Source organism: Convolutriloba macropyga, chromosome 4 (assembly GCF_964194025.1).
Source record: "Convolutriloba macropyga chromosome 4, txConMacr16.3, whole genome shotgun sequence".
Classification (NCBI taxonomy): domain Eukaryota; kingdom Metazoa; phylum Xenacoelomorpha; order Acoela; family Convolutidae; genus Convolutriloba; species Convolutriloba macropyga.
The window spans coordinates 40,089,994-40,107,026 of NC_134471.1; the positions used below are offsets into that span (position 1 = coordinate 40,089,994).

The window sequence follows — 17,033 nt, forward strand, 5'->3', positions numbered from 1 at the left end:
CTAACGTCGGACGAAATGCTCTCAGACGACCGGCGAGCGGTTGAATTCGTCTGAAGCAAGCCACGGTATAGTGAGACTAGCCTTAGCTTGATTCGAAGCTGCAACGTTTAGTTATCTAGCCTTGTAAATAAATCAAATAAAAACCTGATATTTTAAAAATTTGCATTGCAAAATTTAAAAGAAAAGCTTCCAGATTTCACAGTCAAAATGTTCAAAACTAAAATTTGTCTGTGGAAATAAGTCAAGTAACCCATCTGCCAGACTTGAAAAGCTTCTTTGGCAGTAATGATCGTTAAACTCAGAAAAGGACAAAAATATTCGAAAATTTTGAAAACAATCGCAAATTTTAACAAAATCTTGCTGAAATTCAAGATAATAAAATCTGCAAAACTATTTCATCGTCTCAAGAAAGTATACAATCTCCCTATTTGAAGCTTTAAATAGAATCACTGGCTCATAAAGATCCTTGAACTTGGAACAGAATAACAAATTTCCGAAAATTTGAAAAAAAATTTTTATCAAAAAAGTGCTAAAGCTGGTGCACCGGTGGCTGATGGGGAAGGAGGTGGCGGGGCAACAGTGGGTTGGTGGGCAACATCACAGTGGGGGGGGGGGGTAGGGGCAATATTGGGGGGGGGTCAACAGTTGGGGTGCGGGTGCTTCGACCTCTAAGAACCGCCCTTCACACCATAAGTATAAGTCTCCAAAACAGTTTGAGCTGAAACAGAGCTGAAAGGCTCTAAGAGCACTTAATGCCCGCTGGGCGCTACCTGTTTATCCCGTTTTTGAGGACGAAAGTCAAAAGCGTGAGACGAAAAATTGGTCAAGCGAAAAATCGCATAAAAAAAGACCGACAGGACTAATATAAATGCTACAAACTTCGTTTGAGAGCAATTAAAAAGATAATTTGACCGAAATTTTTTCTGTTTTTTTTTCAGTTTCAAAAAGTGTTCTAATTTGTTGCACAGTTCCAATTGATTCTAAAAAAATATTTACTTCAGCTTCCAAACTGAAAGCTAATAAGCTTAATATCAATGTCAGCTAGCAAACTCTCTAATGAACTTTGGTAACTAATTCTCAATGACTTAATGACCGGGCTTTTTCAGTTAATCCCATCTCTTGATTTTGGTATTTGACTTTGACAGTATTCACTAGATTGCGTATTTCAATTTGTGAAAGAAATTCAAATCCATTCAGTTGAAACAGTGAGTGAAGTAAGCCAGAAGTGAAACGCGAAAATCGTGACTTATGTAAAACGAAAAACATGATCAAAAGATAAAGCGAATTAAAAAAACATAGCAGGACAATTCCTGAAATACAATCCCAAGAATTGAATAAAAAACTTTGATGTACTCTATCTGACCAGCAGATCAATTTAACAATAAAAGCCAAAACTAATCAAAATCATCAAAGTTGAGAAACTAAAACAAACAAATTAAACAAAAATATATTCATTGCTAGAACTGTTGAAGCGTTTAGCCCGAAGGCAAAATTTGATCCCCTTAAATATACATATTTCAAAAAAATGTTCAAAACCAATCTTTGTCGCTGAAATCGGTCCAGTATGATATCTGCAAGACCTGAAAAATATTCATTGACCCTTGAAGATCGATTAACTCAAGAAAATGACAAAAACTAAAAAAAATTGAAACCAATTGCAAATTTTAATAAAATCTTGCTGACAATCGCGATGTTATTAGGATCAGAACCATTTCCTGTCTCTAGAGGATTTCCAGTAACCCAATTCCTATCCTAAAAAATCAATGGCGCAAAGATCGATAAACTACGTAAAAGACATAAATTTTCAGAAAAAACTTCAAATTTTATTAAAAAAACAAAACTTCTATTAAAACGTTGAAAACTATTCCAGTGCCCTCAGCAACTATGTAATAACATACTATCAAACACTGGAAGAGCTTACCCTGCTACTGAGGCAAGAAAAACTGAATAAAAAATGTTTTCAAAAACTTGCAAAAAATTGCAAATTCTATCAAAAAATTTCTAAAATTCCAAATGTTAGATTGTTGGAAACAATTCCATTGACGATGACAACCATGCAGTAATTTTTTATCACACCGTGGAATAGGTTTTCTGGCCCTTGAGGCTGGACACCAAACAACACAACAACAAAAACAAGCACTAAAAATTCAACTTTAATTTTTTGAAAAGACAGGATCAACATCAAAAAACAACTGCTATGAGCTCAACCTGCCAATTATATTTCTCTGTTTCTCATTAGCCACCTTTCATTAAATGTTGATGAGTCCTCTCACTGATATTATTAAATGATGAGACGAAAATAACCAAAAACCGCAATAAAACTCGCCGAAACCTTTTGAAAACACTAAGTATACAAGACACAGAACGCAACTGCTACTGAAGGATACAATTACATCAATTAATTGAGTCCACAATGACCACAGTTGAGACCTATCATCGATGGTATTAAGTGTTAAAACAGCAATAAGTACAAATACTAGCAAAACTAAAAAAAAATCACGAAGAATTTTTAAAATCGTATAAGTAACAAAAAGGAATAAAAATGAACGCAACCACTTGCCTTAATAGAAGCCTTTTTAGCAACCAATGAGACCTGTCAATAATGAGACTAAGAGTTAAGACGAAAAAATTGAAAAGAAAAACTCGTAACTTTTAAAAATTCGATAATTATTATTGAAATCAACTTGTGTCAAAGTCATAGACAGCACTAACTTTGAACAAAAACGATTAAATCGATAAACTTAACCCAGTTCAGCAGCATCAGAGACCTGTCCCCAATGAGATTAAAAGATAAGACATCAAAAAGTACAATAAATACCTGCAGAACTCAAAAATTCACTAAAAATTTTTGAGAAAAATAGAGTCAAAGTCACGAAAACCACTAGCTCATAATTCGAGTCATTAATTTGGTTCTTTTATGCCTCATAAGCAACCAATCAGAGCTGTCATTGATAATACCAAGTGATAAGACAACAGATAATTTTGAAGGGGCAAAATCTAAAAATCACTAACATTTTATGGCAACAAATAGTGGCAAAATCATAAAAAGTTTTTGCTGCCCTTTAAAGAAATCAAGCAAAGGCAAATAGGCACAATTAGAACACATATGCACCGTCTTAAAAGCACTGAAGGAGCAGAAACTCTGAAAACAGAAGTCAAATTGACGCATCTGAAAAAAATCCATCTCAAAAACCGCCAAGTTGTTCAAACACCAATTTCTCACTCCACTTTGAAGGTATATTGAAAAAAGTCACGCATCAAGCCTACTTGCTTTTTCGCTCCCTTTACTATTTCAGTGTGACAAAAATCACCACTCTAATTTTACTTCTGACGTGAAAAAGCCGAAAAAAGCGTGAACAGATCTTGAAGACAGTGCACCATTACAATTCAAATTCTTTGAATTGTGAAAAAGGAGAGCGCCTATATAATAGCCGTTGAGAAGCTGACGGCAGCTTAAACATTTTTTAAAAAGCGACACGTGATCCAAAAATTTCCATTGCTCAGCGAAAATCTTTTCACACCTACTTTTCTCGCTCTCTCAATGAAGCGAAATGAACAGAAAACCACTCGCTCTTCTCTCTGCTCTTCAGGTTTCTTCAGCTAAATTTGGAAACACTTTGTTTCGCACATTTCACTTACTGTGTTAAATACACTCCCACCAAATTACCGATTAAAAAAGACGCTCCCCGCCCATACTCCTTTTTGTGTCGTAAACACCATAACCCCTCTTCGAGTGGTTAAAAAAGGACAACACATCAATACAATCCAAATCTTTTGGCTTTCAAAAAATTCCTATTCCTGTCTCCAAACCACTTAAAAACTCTCCGAGTCGAATCAAATGAGAGCCTCAATAATAGCCGTTCGAGATGCAAACGGCGGTTATTAATAAGACTGCAAAATCTAATGAGAGATTGAAATGTCTATCACAGATGATATACAATTTGTAGAATTTGGAATTGGAAGTACAAAAAGATTCGAAAAAACGATGTAAATGTTGTTTCAAGAAACTGCATCCTAAAACCTCGTAAAATTGTTTCTAATATATGGTAGCTAGCCGTAGATTGCAGACTTCTGATTTAATTCCATTGCCATTGAATATTATATTTTTTGTTAACTTTCGAATCTGAGACCACTAGGAGTTAAATGATTTTCTCACCCTATCATGAATAAAATTGGATGCCCTCTCCAATCTCTTCTGCAGCATAAATGAGAAGAACTTGTCCAGAAGAGCAAGGCCAATAGGACCAATTCCATCAGCAACCTTCTGAAGGAGAACCGTGTCAAACACTGGCTCCCTGTTCTTCAGATCATACCAAGTTCCACTCTGCTCAATATACACAGTTGTTTGGAAGTCAGTCACTCGCAATATCTCTCGACCTGAAATAAACCTGTTTATTTCAGGTCGGGAGATAAATCCCGACCTGAAATAAACCTCGAAATATCTCCCGACCTGAATTAAAAGCGTAATCTCTCGTTTCGAATCAAAAGCGCAATCTCTCGTTTCGAACAGTTGACCTTGCTTTGTTCATGTGTTCTTAAAGAAAAAAGACAAATTGAAACAGAATTTTTGCTTTCCTTTATCTCGTTCTTAATTCTTAATATAACTTTTATCTGATACTTTTAACAAGTTTGATAGATCTTAATTAAGCAACATAATGAACCAAGGGGAGTTCAATTCGCATAATAAAAATAAACTGTACCGAATTTATGGAGATTTATTCAAAGAATCAATAATCAAAGAGTTTGTTATTTCTGCAGGTCAATTTTTGCTAAAAAAGCAGTCAAATGATGATCCAAAGGAATCAGGTAAAATCTCGAACCAATATAACCCCTCCATCATTCAAGAGGTTCGTGTTAGACGTTTTGAGCCAAAAGAGGTCCCCATAAAAACACAAAATCTTGTTATTGGAAGCAGTCTGGTGAAAAATTTGATGTGAATTCTAATATAATCCAGTACGCTGATGATACTTTTATCTTTTGCAGTGGAAAAACAATTTCTGAATCAAAATTACATCTTGAAAAAAGTATTGCTAAACTCATTCTCTTTTTCAAGAAAAATGAGTTAAATGTAAATGAAAGCAAAACCGAATTCATTATTTTTGGATCCCCTAAAAGGAACAAAATCGAAGATATAGTTGTTAACTTGACTGGTATAACGATTTACCTCTCGCCTTAAGGCAGAATATCCCTAAAAAGTGGGCTCTCAAAACTACATTAAAACATAGCCGCATTGCCGGAATAGCTGCGAAAGAATAGACCTGCGTGCCATATAATACAGATAGAAACAGATACAGATCTAAATTGAAAAAAAAATCGACGCCGCTCAAAAAACTAGGTAAAAAACATTCAACGATAAATTAAAAAAGCTTGTTAAAATTCATTCCGCAGAAGCCTCTTATTAGGGACCTTTACTGCGCATATGAGTTCCTTTGACCTTAAACAAATTCAAATTAAACCTAAGTTTTAAAGTGCAAAAGTCATTTTATTGAGTGAGGTGAGTCACGTATGATCAAAATATAATCACGCAAATAACCTAAAAACTTTCGCTAAAGCGAGTGAGAAATGACGTCACGCGCGCAAATGCCGTTAGTGAGAGGAAGAAGTCATTCAGAAATTTTGACTTTTTCAGCTTTGCTGTGTGAACAAATGTAAAACGAAAAAAGAGCGTCAGACGACGAAACAAAAAAAACCAAGAGCACCGCAATATAGCTACGCTCAGCTTACAGCTTCGCAGCTATAAAAATCATTTCTGGAATGAGTTTCTAAAAGACGGTTTTCTGAATTGAATTCTAATCTCAAATCTTTCAAGTTCAATCTTAATTTGACTTAGTTTTAGAGCAGTTTTAGAGCGTCATTTATTCTTCTAAGAAATGTTAATTGGAGGATTAGCATTGTTTATCTTTTCTCGAAAATGTTAATTGTAGGAATAGCATTTTTTAAAATTTTTCTCAATTATAATTCATCTCTCTTAATTTGTCGATCTTTTAACACATTGTAAATTTAGTACAATTTTAAACTTTCCCAATATGTGACGTTTGTTTCACTTATGCTTCTTAACACTACATTGCCTTTTATGTTCTCTATTTTATAGTTCATACTCAAAGGAATTAACAATGTTTTTTAACAACTTAGGTTACATTATCCCTACAAGTGGTCAAAATGACAAAGATTTGTAATGGATAGTATCAGCCTTTTCGCCTAGAAACCCATTAGATTGATCGCACTGGCTGAAGAAAACAAAATTAGGTCACAGCGGAAAGTAAACACATCACGCAAAGAATTAGGGGAAATCCAAACGCAATATAATCAGATCTCCGTAACCTAATCTTCCGACGAATGTTACTGAGTCGTTGTCAGTGGGAGGGTGCTTTGGTATGGGGATGTGGGAGGACTGGAACTGACTGTCCTGGTCTGTGATCTTCACTCTGAGGAACACGTTACACTCCCTCTCCACTGCGTAGTGCATCACTCTACACAAAACAACTAGTAAAGAAGGGAAATCTGCCAATTTGCACACCCGGGTTGCGTATCATAATTTTAAGATATCGTAATAATGGTATCTACCTGCAATGGTATCTTTTATTCCCATAGCTTTTTCAACGCCGTGCAATTGATTTTTTTTTTTGTGAAATCACAAAATTTGCTCATAGATGTCAGAGCTAGCAATCGCTCTGATGAACTTGATAACCCAATGCACTAGGACTTAATGACCGGGTTTTATCGGTTTATCCCGTTCCCTTTGATTTGCTCTTTTGACTTTGACGAATTCACAGTGACTTATGTAAAACGAAAAACGTGATCAAAAAGTAAAGCAAATTAAAAAAACATAGCAGGACAAGTCCTGACGTACAATTCAAAGAATTTTCATTGACTAAACAGAAAACTAGACCAAGAACGGACTATGAATGGATTGGGAAAACTATTTAGAAAAAAATCCGATCCAAAAATCAAAAAAACTGTAAAAACCAAAGTGAAATTGCCGCATGTGAACAAAAAACCACTAGCGAGAAAGCGAATTTTTGTTCAAACCCCGTTTTCTCACTCTACTTTAAATTTAGAGCGAAAACATTTCACGCCGCAAAACGACTCACTTTTTCGCTCCACTTCGTGTTTCAGTGTGACCAAAATCACTACTCCAATTTGACTTTAAAAATCATGAAAATGTGTGAACAGATATTAAAAGACAGCGAATTCTTTAAATGGTAAAGGGGAGAGCGCCTAAAAATAGCCGTTGAGAAGCTGACAGCCGCTATTGAAAAGAGACCAAACTTTGACTTACTTTACTCAAACTTCTTAGACAAACATCTCAAAACTAATACCACTCAAATCAAAAGTTCCTCGTCTCGAGAAACTTCTGCACAAAAAAAAAACGTAAATTGATCTCAAACGACTTTGAGCTGCAGGGGTTGTAATTGGGGGCGGCACGGGGGTCAAACTCTAGGAAAGAACCGCCCTGCACATCATGAAATTATGTCTCGTTAAAAGAGTTTCCGTGAATCGCATACTTAGAGAGTACTAAAGCGTAATGCTCTAAAAGCTACCTGTTTGTGAGGACAAAAGGTCAAAAGGTCAGACTAACGTTTTAAAACAGCCAAAAAGCACTAAAAATTACAAACAAAAATAGACTAACTTCGGATGAACTGCTCTCGCACGACAGGTGGGGGCAATTTAATTTAGATTGGGTAAATCTTAGAAAAGTTTTATTGGAGAAAAAGCCGTGAACCCCAAAGGGGCTCCAACCCCACACCTCCAGAAAACCAGTCCAATATCTTAACCTCTAACCTGTAATGGCGTTGATTTCAGAAAGAGGAACTTATATCATTCAGAAATGAACTCAAGCGTGGAAAAGTCATTCAAGGGGTTACAGAATGTTCTAGAACAAAAACCCAAAAACGGTGAGGTAAAATTTTTACATTGAAAATACACGTTTACAAAAATTGCTTTTAACTTCGTTCGAGATAAATTAAACATCACCAACTAACGTCGGACATATTGCTCTCAAACGACCGGCGAGCTGCTGGCTTTGTTAGTAGCTAGCCAGGGTTTAGTGAGGCTGGCTTTAGGGTAATTGAAGGGGCGTGAGGATAGCGCAGCGGGGGTGGGGTGCGCCGGGGGGTGGGGTTGAATGGGGCCCTTACGTTAAGTGAGGGGGCTGATGTGGTTAAGGGGTGAGGTGGAGGGGAAATGGAGTTCTGTGAATCGCATACTTGGAGACTCGCGAGCAGAAAGTCTCTAAGAGCAGTTAATGTCCTCTGGGCACTACCTGTTCTCCCGTTTTCGATGGGGGCAACAGTGGGGGTGGCGCAATAGTGGGAGGGCTGTTTTTGGCAGCACAGGACCCTTACGGCCTGAGCGATGGGGGATTGGGGTGTTGAAGTGAGAGGGGGCTTATGTAGGGAGGGGAGGTTGTCGGGGAGGGTGTGGTTCTACATCTAAAAACTGCCCATCACACCATAAGTATAAGTCTCCAAAACAGTTTCTGTGGATCGCATACTTGGAGACTAGTAATCTGAGAGGCTCTAAGAGCACTTAATGCTCGCTGGGCGCTACCTTTTTATCCGTTTTTGAGGACGAAAAAGCAAACGGGTAATACGAAAATCGGTCAAGCGAAAAATCGCGTAAAAAAGACCGACAGGATTAATACAATTGCTACAAAATTTGTTTGAGAGCAATTAACAAGATAGCTCAACTATATGCTTAAAAGGTAAAAATATGATCCCAAACGTACATATACATATCAAATATGAGGATAATATTAATCTAAAACAGTGCGTTAAAAACTTTGAAAAATTGCCTAGAGAAATTTACATACGAACATAAAAATACCCAATCACTGAAAATTCTATCATGCCTACTTATCTTACTCTTTTTTTTAGAAAAATGCATAGAAAAAATTCACTCTCTCCTTTTGACTTTTGTTCACTAAAATTTTCTTAAGCGCGGCTTTGACTCAAACGTAAAAAGGAAAGCAAAAATTCACTCAGCTCAACTTCGCAGCCATATATCATTAACCAGTTTTTAACTTACCTAGTATATTCTTCCTGCCATATCTTAAGTCCATACAGATTTACGTAGTCCTGTATGTACTCGAACGACCTTCTGAAACCGTCAATCTTTTGTGTAAGCTGTGGCAATTTTGTGTTCAACTCGGACACCTTAGCTTTGGGGTTGAACACAAGTGTTGTGTGTAGTGCATTAGCTAATTGGACGACTAGTTCTTTTCGGATGCCATCTTCCAGTAACTGTTTGGGATCTATCTTGATCACGCCCACCATTGTATTCTTCATCATTAGTACTCCCTAATAAAAAATTCTAGATGTGACAAGGAAAATATTTCTTTAGGAATTCAAAATTTTCGAGCAGTTTTAACATCCCATATTATCTGGAAAAAAACTGATAATACCCTTTCCGAGAACGAAAATAAAGCAACAAAGCTCTTCTATTTGTTCTGTCTAAAATACATAACACTTGAAGAAAATATTTCTGTTAACCTGGGCCAGAACAGACGCATCATGGGTCAATCTAGCAACATCGAATCTCTGTTTATCCAAAGCGTACTCAGCCAGCCTCTCTTTCTCCAACTTGGTCGGCAATTCTCTCAGGTTAGGGTAGTTCGTCTGTAATTTGATTATCTGGGCCAACAATGAGAACATAGAGGTAGGTATGATTTGGAGGACTGCACGCATGAACATGACGAGCTCGTTGCTGTAATACTGCGACACGCTCATCCTAAACAGAAACTAAAATAATATTTGTCAGTTTACAGCTTAGTACATTAACTCAACAACTAGGAAATCATTTCAAACGAAGCTTGGTGAGGCAAGTTTGCGCAGGGTGTTCCAATATCTCCCAGACCCCAAATGGTCAACAGAAACTCATCACATCAGATTACTAAACATAATCCGACTAAAGTCAGACAAATTGCTTTCAAATGACAGGCGGGACATTTTAATTCAGATGAATGTTCTAGAATACAACTGTCAAACAAAGATTTTGCATAAAAAGACGCGTTTGAGAGCAATTAAAAATACTGGCTAAGAAAACAACCTTGACAAAAAATTCATTTTTTATTGTACAGCTCTTAAACTGTAACGTCAACATATTGCTGGATTATCATCAAAACCTACTTGAATCGAGTCTCTGGTATCAAGTCTGGTTCGATGTATGTACTAACGCTGGTTTAAACTTACATAAGTAAATTTCAAAAAAAAACATCACTATGAAGAAGTATATGATAGTTTTTGAAGCTAAACAAACTCATTTAATAAATTGTTGAATCATTGTGAAAATGCGTACCTGTCTGAGCTTTTAGCTTGTGTGATTCTGATCAGAGGAACCAACAGAGCTGTGGACAACTTCAGGAACACCGCCTTCAATTTGATCACACTGGATGGGTCTCTCTTAATCAGAAGCTGCATGGAGGGAATGTACTGGTGCATGAGAGTGCCCCAAGCATATGACAAGTCCATGATACTCTCCACTGCAGAAAGATAATCTTGCTTCACGTTGATTATACGCAGCATCTGTTCCAACTGTTGCCTGAAAAGATCACAAATTTCTGTCGCCTGAAAAGCCTAAACCCCCTTTTAATTGACAGCTGAAACTCAAGTTCAGACCCCATACAATTAACATAACCGACTAACGTCGGGCGAATTGCTCTCAAACGACCGGCGAGCGGTTGGCTTGGTCAGTAGCTAGCCACGGGGGGGGGGGTGCACCGGGGGCTGATGGGGGCAGCACTGGGTTGGGGGGGGGGGGGCAAAAGCGCGGTGGGGGGGGGGGTGGGTGGAGCCAATAGTGGGGGTGGGGGTCAACAAGGGGGGAGGTGTCTCAACCTCTGAACCGCCCTTCACACCATAAGTATAAGTCTCCAAAACAGTTTGAGCTGAAACAGACCTGAAAGGCTCTAAGAGCACTTAATGCCCGCTGGGCGCTACCTGTTTATCCCGTTTTTGAGGACGAAAAGTCAAAAGCGTCAGACGAAAAATTGGTCAAGCGAAAAATCGCATAAAAAAAAGACCGACAGGACTAATATAATTGCTACAAACTTCGTTTGAGAGCAATTAATAACGAAACAATCAGTAAAAAAATAGTTAACACTAAAAACTTAGCCGGCAGATCCCGGAAATTTGACGGTATTTTTTCACAAGGAATCATTTGGAACTGCCACCAGGAGAGAAAAAGAACAAAGCTGCAATCCATTTTTCTTGAAACAACTAATTGCTGATGATTTTTAAAAAGAAAACGGATAATATTACATAAGCTGACTTAGGCCGAATGAATTCTCGCGAACAAAAACTGGGGTTCAATTTAATCGTATTCAGCGAGGAGAGGTTGGAGTTTGGTAGAAGTCTGGTATGAAAGTGGAGCTTACTTATCACTACTACGAAGTTTTAGAACTAAAAAATTAAACCAACTTTGACGCACTTTTTGATTCCACTTTTAGAATATACTGCCACGAATTAAGCTAGCAGATAGCGGCTTAAATAATTAAAGAGAGCCATTTGAATACTTTTCCAAATTCAAAGGAAATCAAATGAACACATTTCAAGCCGCAACACGCCTTTGTTGAGCCCCACTTCCTTTCGGCCTGACCAAAATAGCCGCTCGCAAATGAACTGTCAAAAAGTAAGTGGGCGATATCATTCCTGACACTCGGAACACAAAACCAAACAAAAGCAAAAAAAATCATTGACGAATCGCGAAAAAAATCACGTAAATTTGATTCGAAAAAGGCTTAACTCAACTTGTTGATCGGTAGAAACATAGCAGACTAACTTCGGGCAAATTAAAACGACCGACGAGCTCTTGCAATCGGTAGTAGCCAGCTGGGGCTCACGGATGCTAGCAATAGGGGGATGTGAGCGGAGGGGGTCAAGCTATGGGAGGGTGTAGGGGGAGACGGACGAGATGGGGGTCCAAATCGCCAAGTTGGAGGAAGGTAGATGAGGGGGGTTTTGTGCGGGGGGGGGGGGCGGTCAAACTTTCAAAATTTGGAACCGCCCTTCACACCCCGAAAATCTCTCCTCGAAAAAGTTCCCGTTTTGGAGGACAAACAATCAGACACGCAAAAAATTGCATAAAACTAAAATATACTGACCGCCAAAAGTTAAGTAAGCACACCAAACTTTTACGAAGTACAAGTTCAGTTTTTGACGCAATATTACTCCATCTTGCAGTCAAATTGTGGAGAAAACTTTTGCACCACTGATCTCTCCGACTAGTGGTATTGCCTCCTTATGAATTTCAGATAATACGTAATGGTAAATTACCAGATACCCCAATGTAAACTTGACGAACTTCATCCAAGTTCTATTGTTAAAAGAAAGTTGTCTCAAAAAATGTGATATGATTTTACGATTCTTCAACTGTGATTGAGTTTCCATTTGTGTTAAAACAATAGAGAAAACATAAACCGACTATCATCGGAAAACCTGCTCTCGGATGGCAAGCGGGGCTAAATTTTCTTCAGGGTTGCAAAAACATCGGACGAAAGTAGGGTCGGAGCCCCGACCTCTAGAGTCCGTTTCTTCGCCTCGGTACAGACATTAAACACTCGGCTATCAAACCCCTGTCATCGTCTCCCTAGCAATCGGCTTTGTTTGAACAATAAACTTTATTTGCAAGTGAAATCACTTAAAACATACCCGGCAGATTGCCGGAAAATAGCCGCCGTTGATTCCAATAAGCATGATTAGGATTGAAAGAATAGAAGATATTGAAAAGAGATTTTTTGTACAAAAACATTTTTTAAGTCCGATTTTTTTTGTGATGGCATTTCGTAGTTGAACATACTTCTGTTTCTTAGAGAGAGGCTACAGGGTTACTATCAATACCAATAAGCATTAGAGATGGTAACTAAGACTTATAGGACCGACGTTCAAATAGCGGGCATCTAAAATTGGGCTTTATGGGTTTATCCCGTTTCTTTTTCTGACTTCAATTTTTTTACTGACTCTGTTCATTTTGAATTGCTTTACTTAGCAACTGATGTTCAAAATCACTTTTAGCAGAATCAGAGAAGAGAGAAACTAGCCTAGAGAAGTCAAAAAGATTTCACGCAAAATGTTGAAAGAGCGGCAAAATGAGGTAAAGCGAAACATTTTTTTATTCGACGAAGTAAAAAAAATAGGAGCGCTATAATAGCCGGCTGAGAAGATGAGGGCGGCTATTAAAAATTAAGTGCATGGAAAAGTCACTTGGGGAAGTCAAATTTATTCTAAAAGCGCAAAAACGGTCCAGCAAAAATTTTGCAGCCCAGGTTGCTACTACTGATGACAAAAGCTCGTCGGTTGTTTGAAAAAATTCGCCCGACGTTATTCTGCTATGTTTCTTTTATCTACCCATTAACCAGTTGAGTTAAGCTTTTTTTCAAATCAAACTTACGTGATTTTTTCGCGATTCGTCTATGATTTTTGCACGCGTTTGGTTCTGTGTTCCGGTGTGAGCAATGATATCGCCTACTTAAATTTTGAGTTTATTCACGTATTCTGGGAGGGATTTTTGAGCGGCTATTTTGGTCCCCGCTGCAACAGGCTACGATTAATAGAGCCCAGCCTGTTGTTTGAGAATTCATTCGGCTTAAGTCAGCTGATGTAACACTATCCTTTTTCTTTTAAAAAAACCATCAGCAACTGAATGCCCTCCGAGCGCTACCTGATTCTCCCGTTATTGAGGACAAAAAGTCAGATGAGTCAGACGAAAAATCGGTCAAACAAAAAATCATCAGACCACAGGACTAAAATAATTGCTGAAAACTTCGTTTGAGATCAATTAAAAACTGCGATAGAGCCAATCATCATATGCCAATGCTTCAACGCTATCAAACCTAGAAGACGAATAAAGGATTTAAAAAGAAAAAGGTCAATTCTAAATATCCCATAACTAGAGTCATCAAATATATTACGAAAAGACAACTTTTAAACAAATACTTGTAGAAAGAATATGAAAACAACAACAAACGTAACCCAAAAAATTGCAGACAAAATGCTCTCAAACGAACGCGGCTTTTCTTACCCTCATACATTTTAGTTTGGACAATCCGATCTTATAATTTAGGACATCAAATAAAGCTTTTACAGAACAGTTTAGGCCACTCAGCTCGCCTAAACAGTGTAACAAAATCAACTTGACTCTTTTAATTTTTCCTCGATGCCGTGCAGATTAATGCGCAAGATTTATGCTACTTAAATCTGCAAAGAGAGCAACCTGGATCACATCAGCATGATAAATTGAAAAAATCTCTTAAGTTTGCTCACCTCCATCAAAGATTATTTATCTGACCTTGTATCATTGAGGAACTGTTTGACGTATAGATTTGACTCCAACTGGTGGAACTCCTGCACCTCTTCAAGTGCCTGATTCAGCTGCACTATGTTCCTACCAGCTGCTGTCCACTCCTCGTGGTTCAAGGCAGCTATCTGTGCCTTCACCTAAATGAAAAAACCGTTTTATAAGGTGTCATCAAACGAACACTTTTCACAACTATTTGAAGGTGTTTAAAGATTGGCCGGTTCAACTGAAATGTTGCTCTTACGCTTTCAAAGATCAATCTGCAATTTCTAGGACTTCTTGTTAGAAAAAATTCTGAACTGAGGTCGAGTAATCATCTCGATCTCAATAAACCAAGCAGAAACTTTATCAATTATAAAACTAGCAGCATAATCAATAGCAAGAATAAAAAAAAAATCGTTGATGCGTCCTAAGGCCCAAGATAATTGGTTTGAGCTCTAACCTCTTTGAACCATCCAGTGAGGTGTTCGTTCTTCTCAACACGAGTGAGTGGTTTCACCCCTGAGAACACGTCACTCAGCTCGTCCATCCGAGACTCACACTCACTCCTCAGCCGGGTCCAGTGGGAAACCTGAAAGCCACGCAAACTAATTCAATTTCAATCAGAAACGATTAAGAGACTTCGTTTCATTTTGTCAAAAAGAACTATAAGCATAACTGACCAACGTTGTGCGACTTGTTCAAAGACTGACAACCAATTAGCTTCGACAGTAACTAGATTTGGCTTAGTGCGGCTATAGCTTTAGCTTGAGAGGAAGAAATGAGGGAGTTGAACAAAAGATGCATTAGAGTTTTTTTAGGGCAGGGGTGTATTGTGCCGCGGGTGGAATGGTGTTTTTTTTGGGGGGGGGGGGGGAGGGGGCATAATTTGCAGCAGTAGATGGACGAGAGGGAGATAACAGTTTATAAACGACTATTTGTAGACAAACAACAGAACTAGAAGAAACAGAAATGGATGGATCCAGAACGGGACACTGAAAATGTGCGTTATAAATTCCTGATTTACCCTAACTTACAACTCAAATGACTTTTGTACAAAGTTTAGTCAAAAGGAACGGGTGTTGTATTATTTTTAGAAAAGAAAGTGATATTAAAAATTATTTTCGTCCTTTGCTTTTGCTGATAATGATGAACTAGAAATTAAACTTAGATAGAAGACAGTCTATCTTTCTGGCTTTCACTACAGACTGATACAAACTTCAAATTAAAAACTTGCGATGGTTTGGGCACCGGTTTTTTTCGAAGCAGTTGCTACGTGACCATCAGATGTCCACTTTTAAAAAGTGGATCTAAATAAATTGTCAGTTTTCTGTTTTTCTAGATGAGTATGGTGGTTTGTAACCGTTGGGTTTTGAGATAACCATTTAACAAAACAAACTTTTTTCAGCGAGTTGACATTGTGAAAACGTGGAAAAAATTGGGAGACTTTCACTACTGTTATTTTGTTTCGTATCCACTATTCAATGACATAAAACAATTTGCTCTTCCCAGCTTTGAAAATTTGCTTTTAAAATGGGGCAACTTTGAGAAAAACGGATCACGTCACCAAAAACGGATCACGGTAGCTGGGGGTGGGGTTTCAGGTTAGAAAGGTTGGAGGGACTTATATGGGATCAAAAATTCGCAAAATGACCTCACCTTGAATAGTACCATCAGTTTTTAGTTACTATACATTACAAAATACGCTATTTTCAAAGACCATTGTTGGAAAACAGAAGTCAACGTTCAAAAACAGAAGTCAATGTTCGAAAACGAATGTCAAATTTCAAGTGATGACTTCAGCTAAAAAAACGTAGCCGGTAGAATACAGGAAACGACTAACGGTAGAACACCGGAGTCGTGCAATAAAAACTCGGATCTATTCTGTTTTGCACTGGGCGGGGGCGAAACAAAATAGATCCAAAAAATCTTATCTAACCCTACATATTTCAAAAACATGAAAAAAAAGCAATATAAAGTGAGAAAATCAATTTTTAGGGAGGGGGGTGGGTGGGTGTGTTGAGGGGGGGGGGGGGCTAGTGGGGGTGGAGGGGGTAGGTTAGATTGGTTGGAGTGACTATGGCGGGACTACAAACTTTCTATTCCCGCCATTCACACCCGCCAGATTAAGAACAGCCATTCACACCTTGAAATTGTCTTCTCAAAAGTTTCGAAGAATCGAATATTTGGTGAATCGAACTTTACATTCCAACCAGATTAAGAACCGCCATTCACACTTTCAAATTGTCTTCTCAAAAGTTTCGGTGAATCGAATACTTGCGAGACTGGTAACGCGTATCTTACGGTCACTTGCATTAGAGGGATGAGCGGAGGGGGCAATGCATTTTCAGGAGTACGAGAAGAGAATTGGCCCTTCACGCCATGAAATTGTCTCAAAACTGTTTCGGTTAATCGCATACTCAGAGACCAGTAAGATGTTAGGTTTTACGAAGGCTGCTATGCTCAGTCACTTAATTCCGTCCAGGGACGAAAAGGAAAAACATTCAGATGAAAAATCGGCCAAGCGTAAAATCGCACTAAAACAGAACAGTACTAATGTAATTGCTACACACTTCGTTTGAGAGCAGTTAAACAGACTTCTTGCGAAAAAACTAATCTGAACACCTCGGAATATAAACATAAACCGATGAATGTCGGAAGAATTGCTCTCAAACGACAGGCTGATGGAGAAACATTTGACCCCACCGGGATTCGAACCATTGACCTCCGGATCCATAACCAGATGCACTGCCATCTCGGCT

At 38.1% G+C, this 17,033-nt stretch overlaps 2 protein-coding genes across 4 annotated transcripts in view; one reads left to right on the forward strand and one right to left on the reverse strand.

The window, feature by feature from the left end:
- The window catches only part of LOC142337669 (polyadenylate-binding protein-interacting protein 1-like), a 509,163-nt gene that overhangs the window by 74,692 nt on the left and 417,438 nt on the right, over positions 1 to 17,033 (forward strand). The window lies entirely within an intron of this gene.
- LOC142337666 (WASH complex subunit 5-like) overlaps positions 1 to 17,033 on the reverse strand; it is a 58,818-nt gene that overhangs the window by 20,269 nt on the left and 21,516 nt on the right. For both annotated transcript variants that reach the window (XM_075387082.1, XM_075387081.1), the window contains exons 7-13: positions 14,735 to 14,863; positions 14,284 to 14,432; positions 10,297 to 10,539; positions 9,492 to 9,729; positions 9,028 to 9,299; positions 6,322 to 6,470; positions 4,157 to 4,377 (exon numbers count right to left, since the gene is read on the reverse strand). In XM_075387082.1, coding sequence (XP_075243197.1) covers positions 4,157 to 4,377; positions 6,322 to 6,470; positions 9,028 to 9,299; positions 9,492 to 9,729; positions 10,297 to 10,539; positions 14,284 to 14,432; positions 14,735 to 14,863 — 1,401 coding nt within the window. The remainder of the gene's footprint in view (positions 1 to 4,156; positions 4,378 to 6,321; positions 6,471 to 9,027; positions 9,300 to 9,491; positions 9,730 to 10,296; positions 10,540 to 14,283; positions 14,433 to 14,734; positions 14,864 to 17,033) is intronic.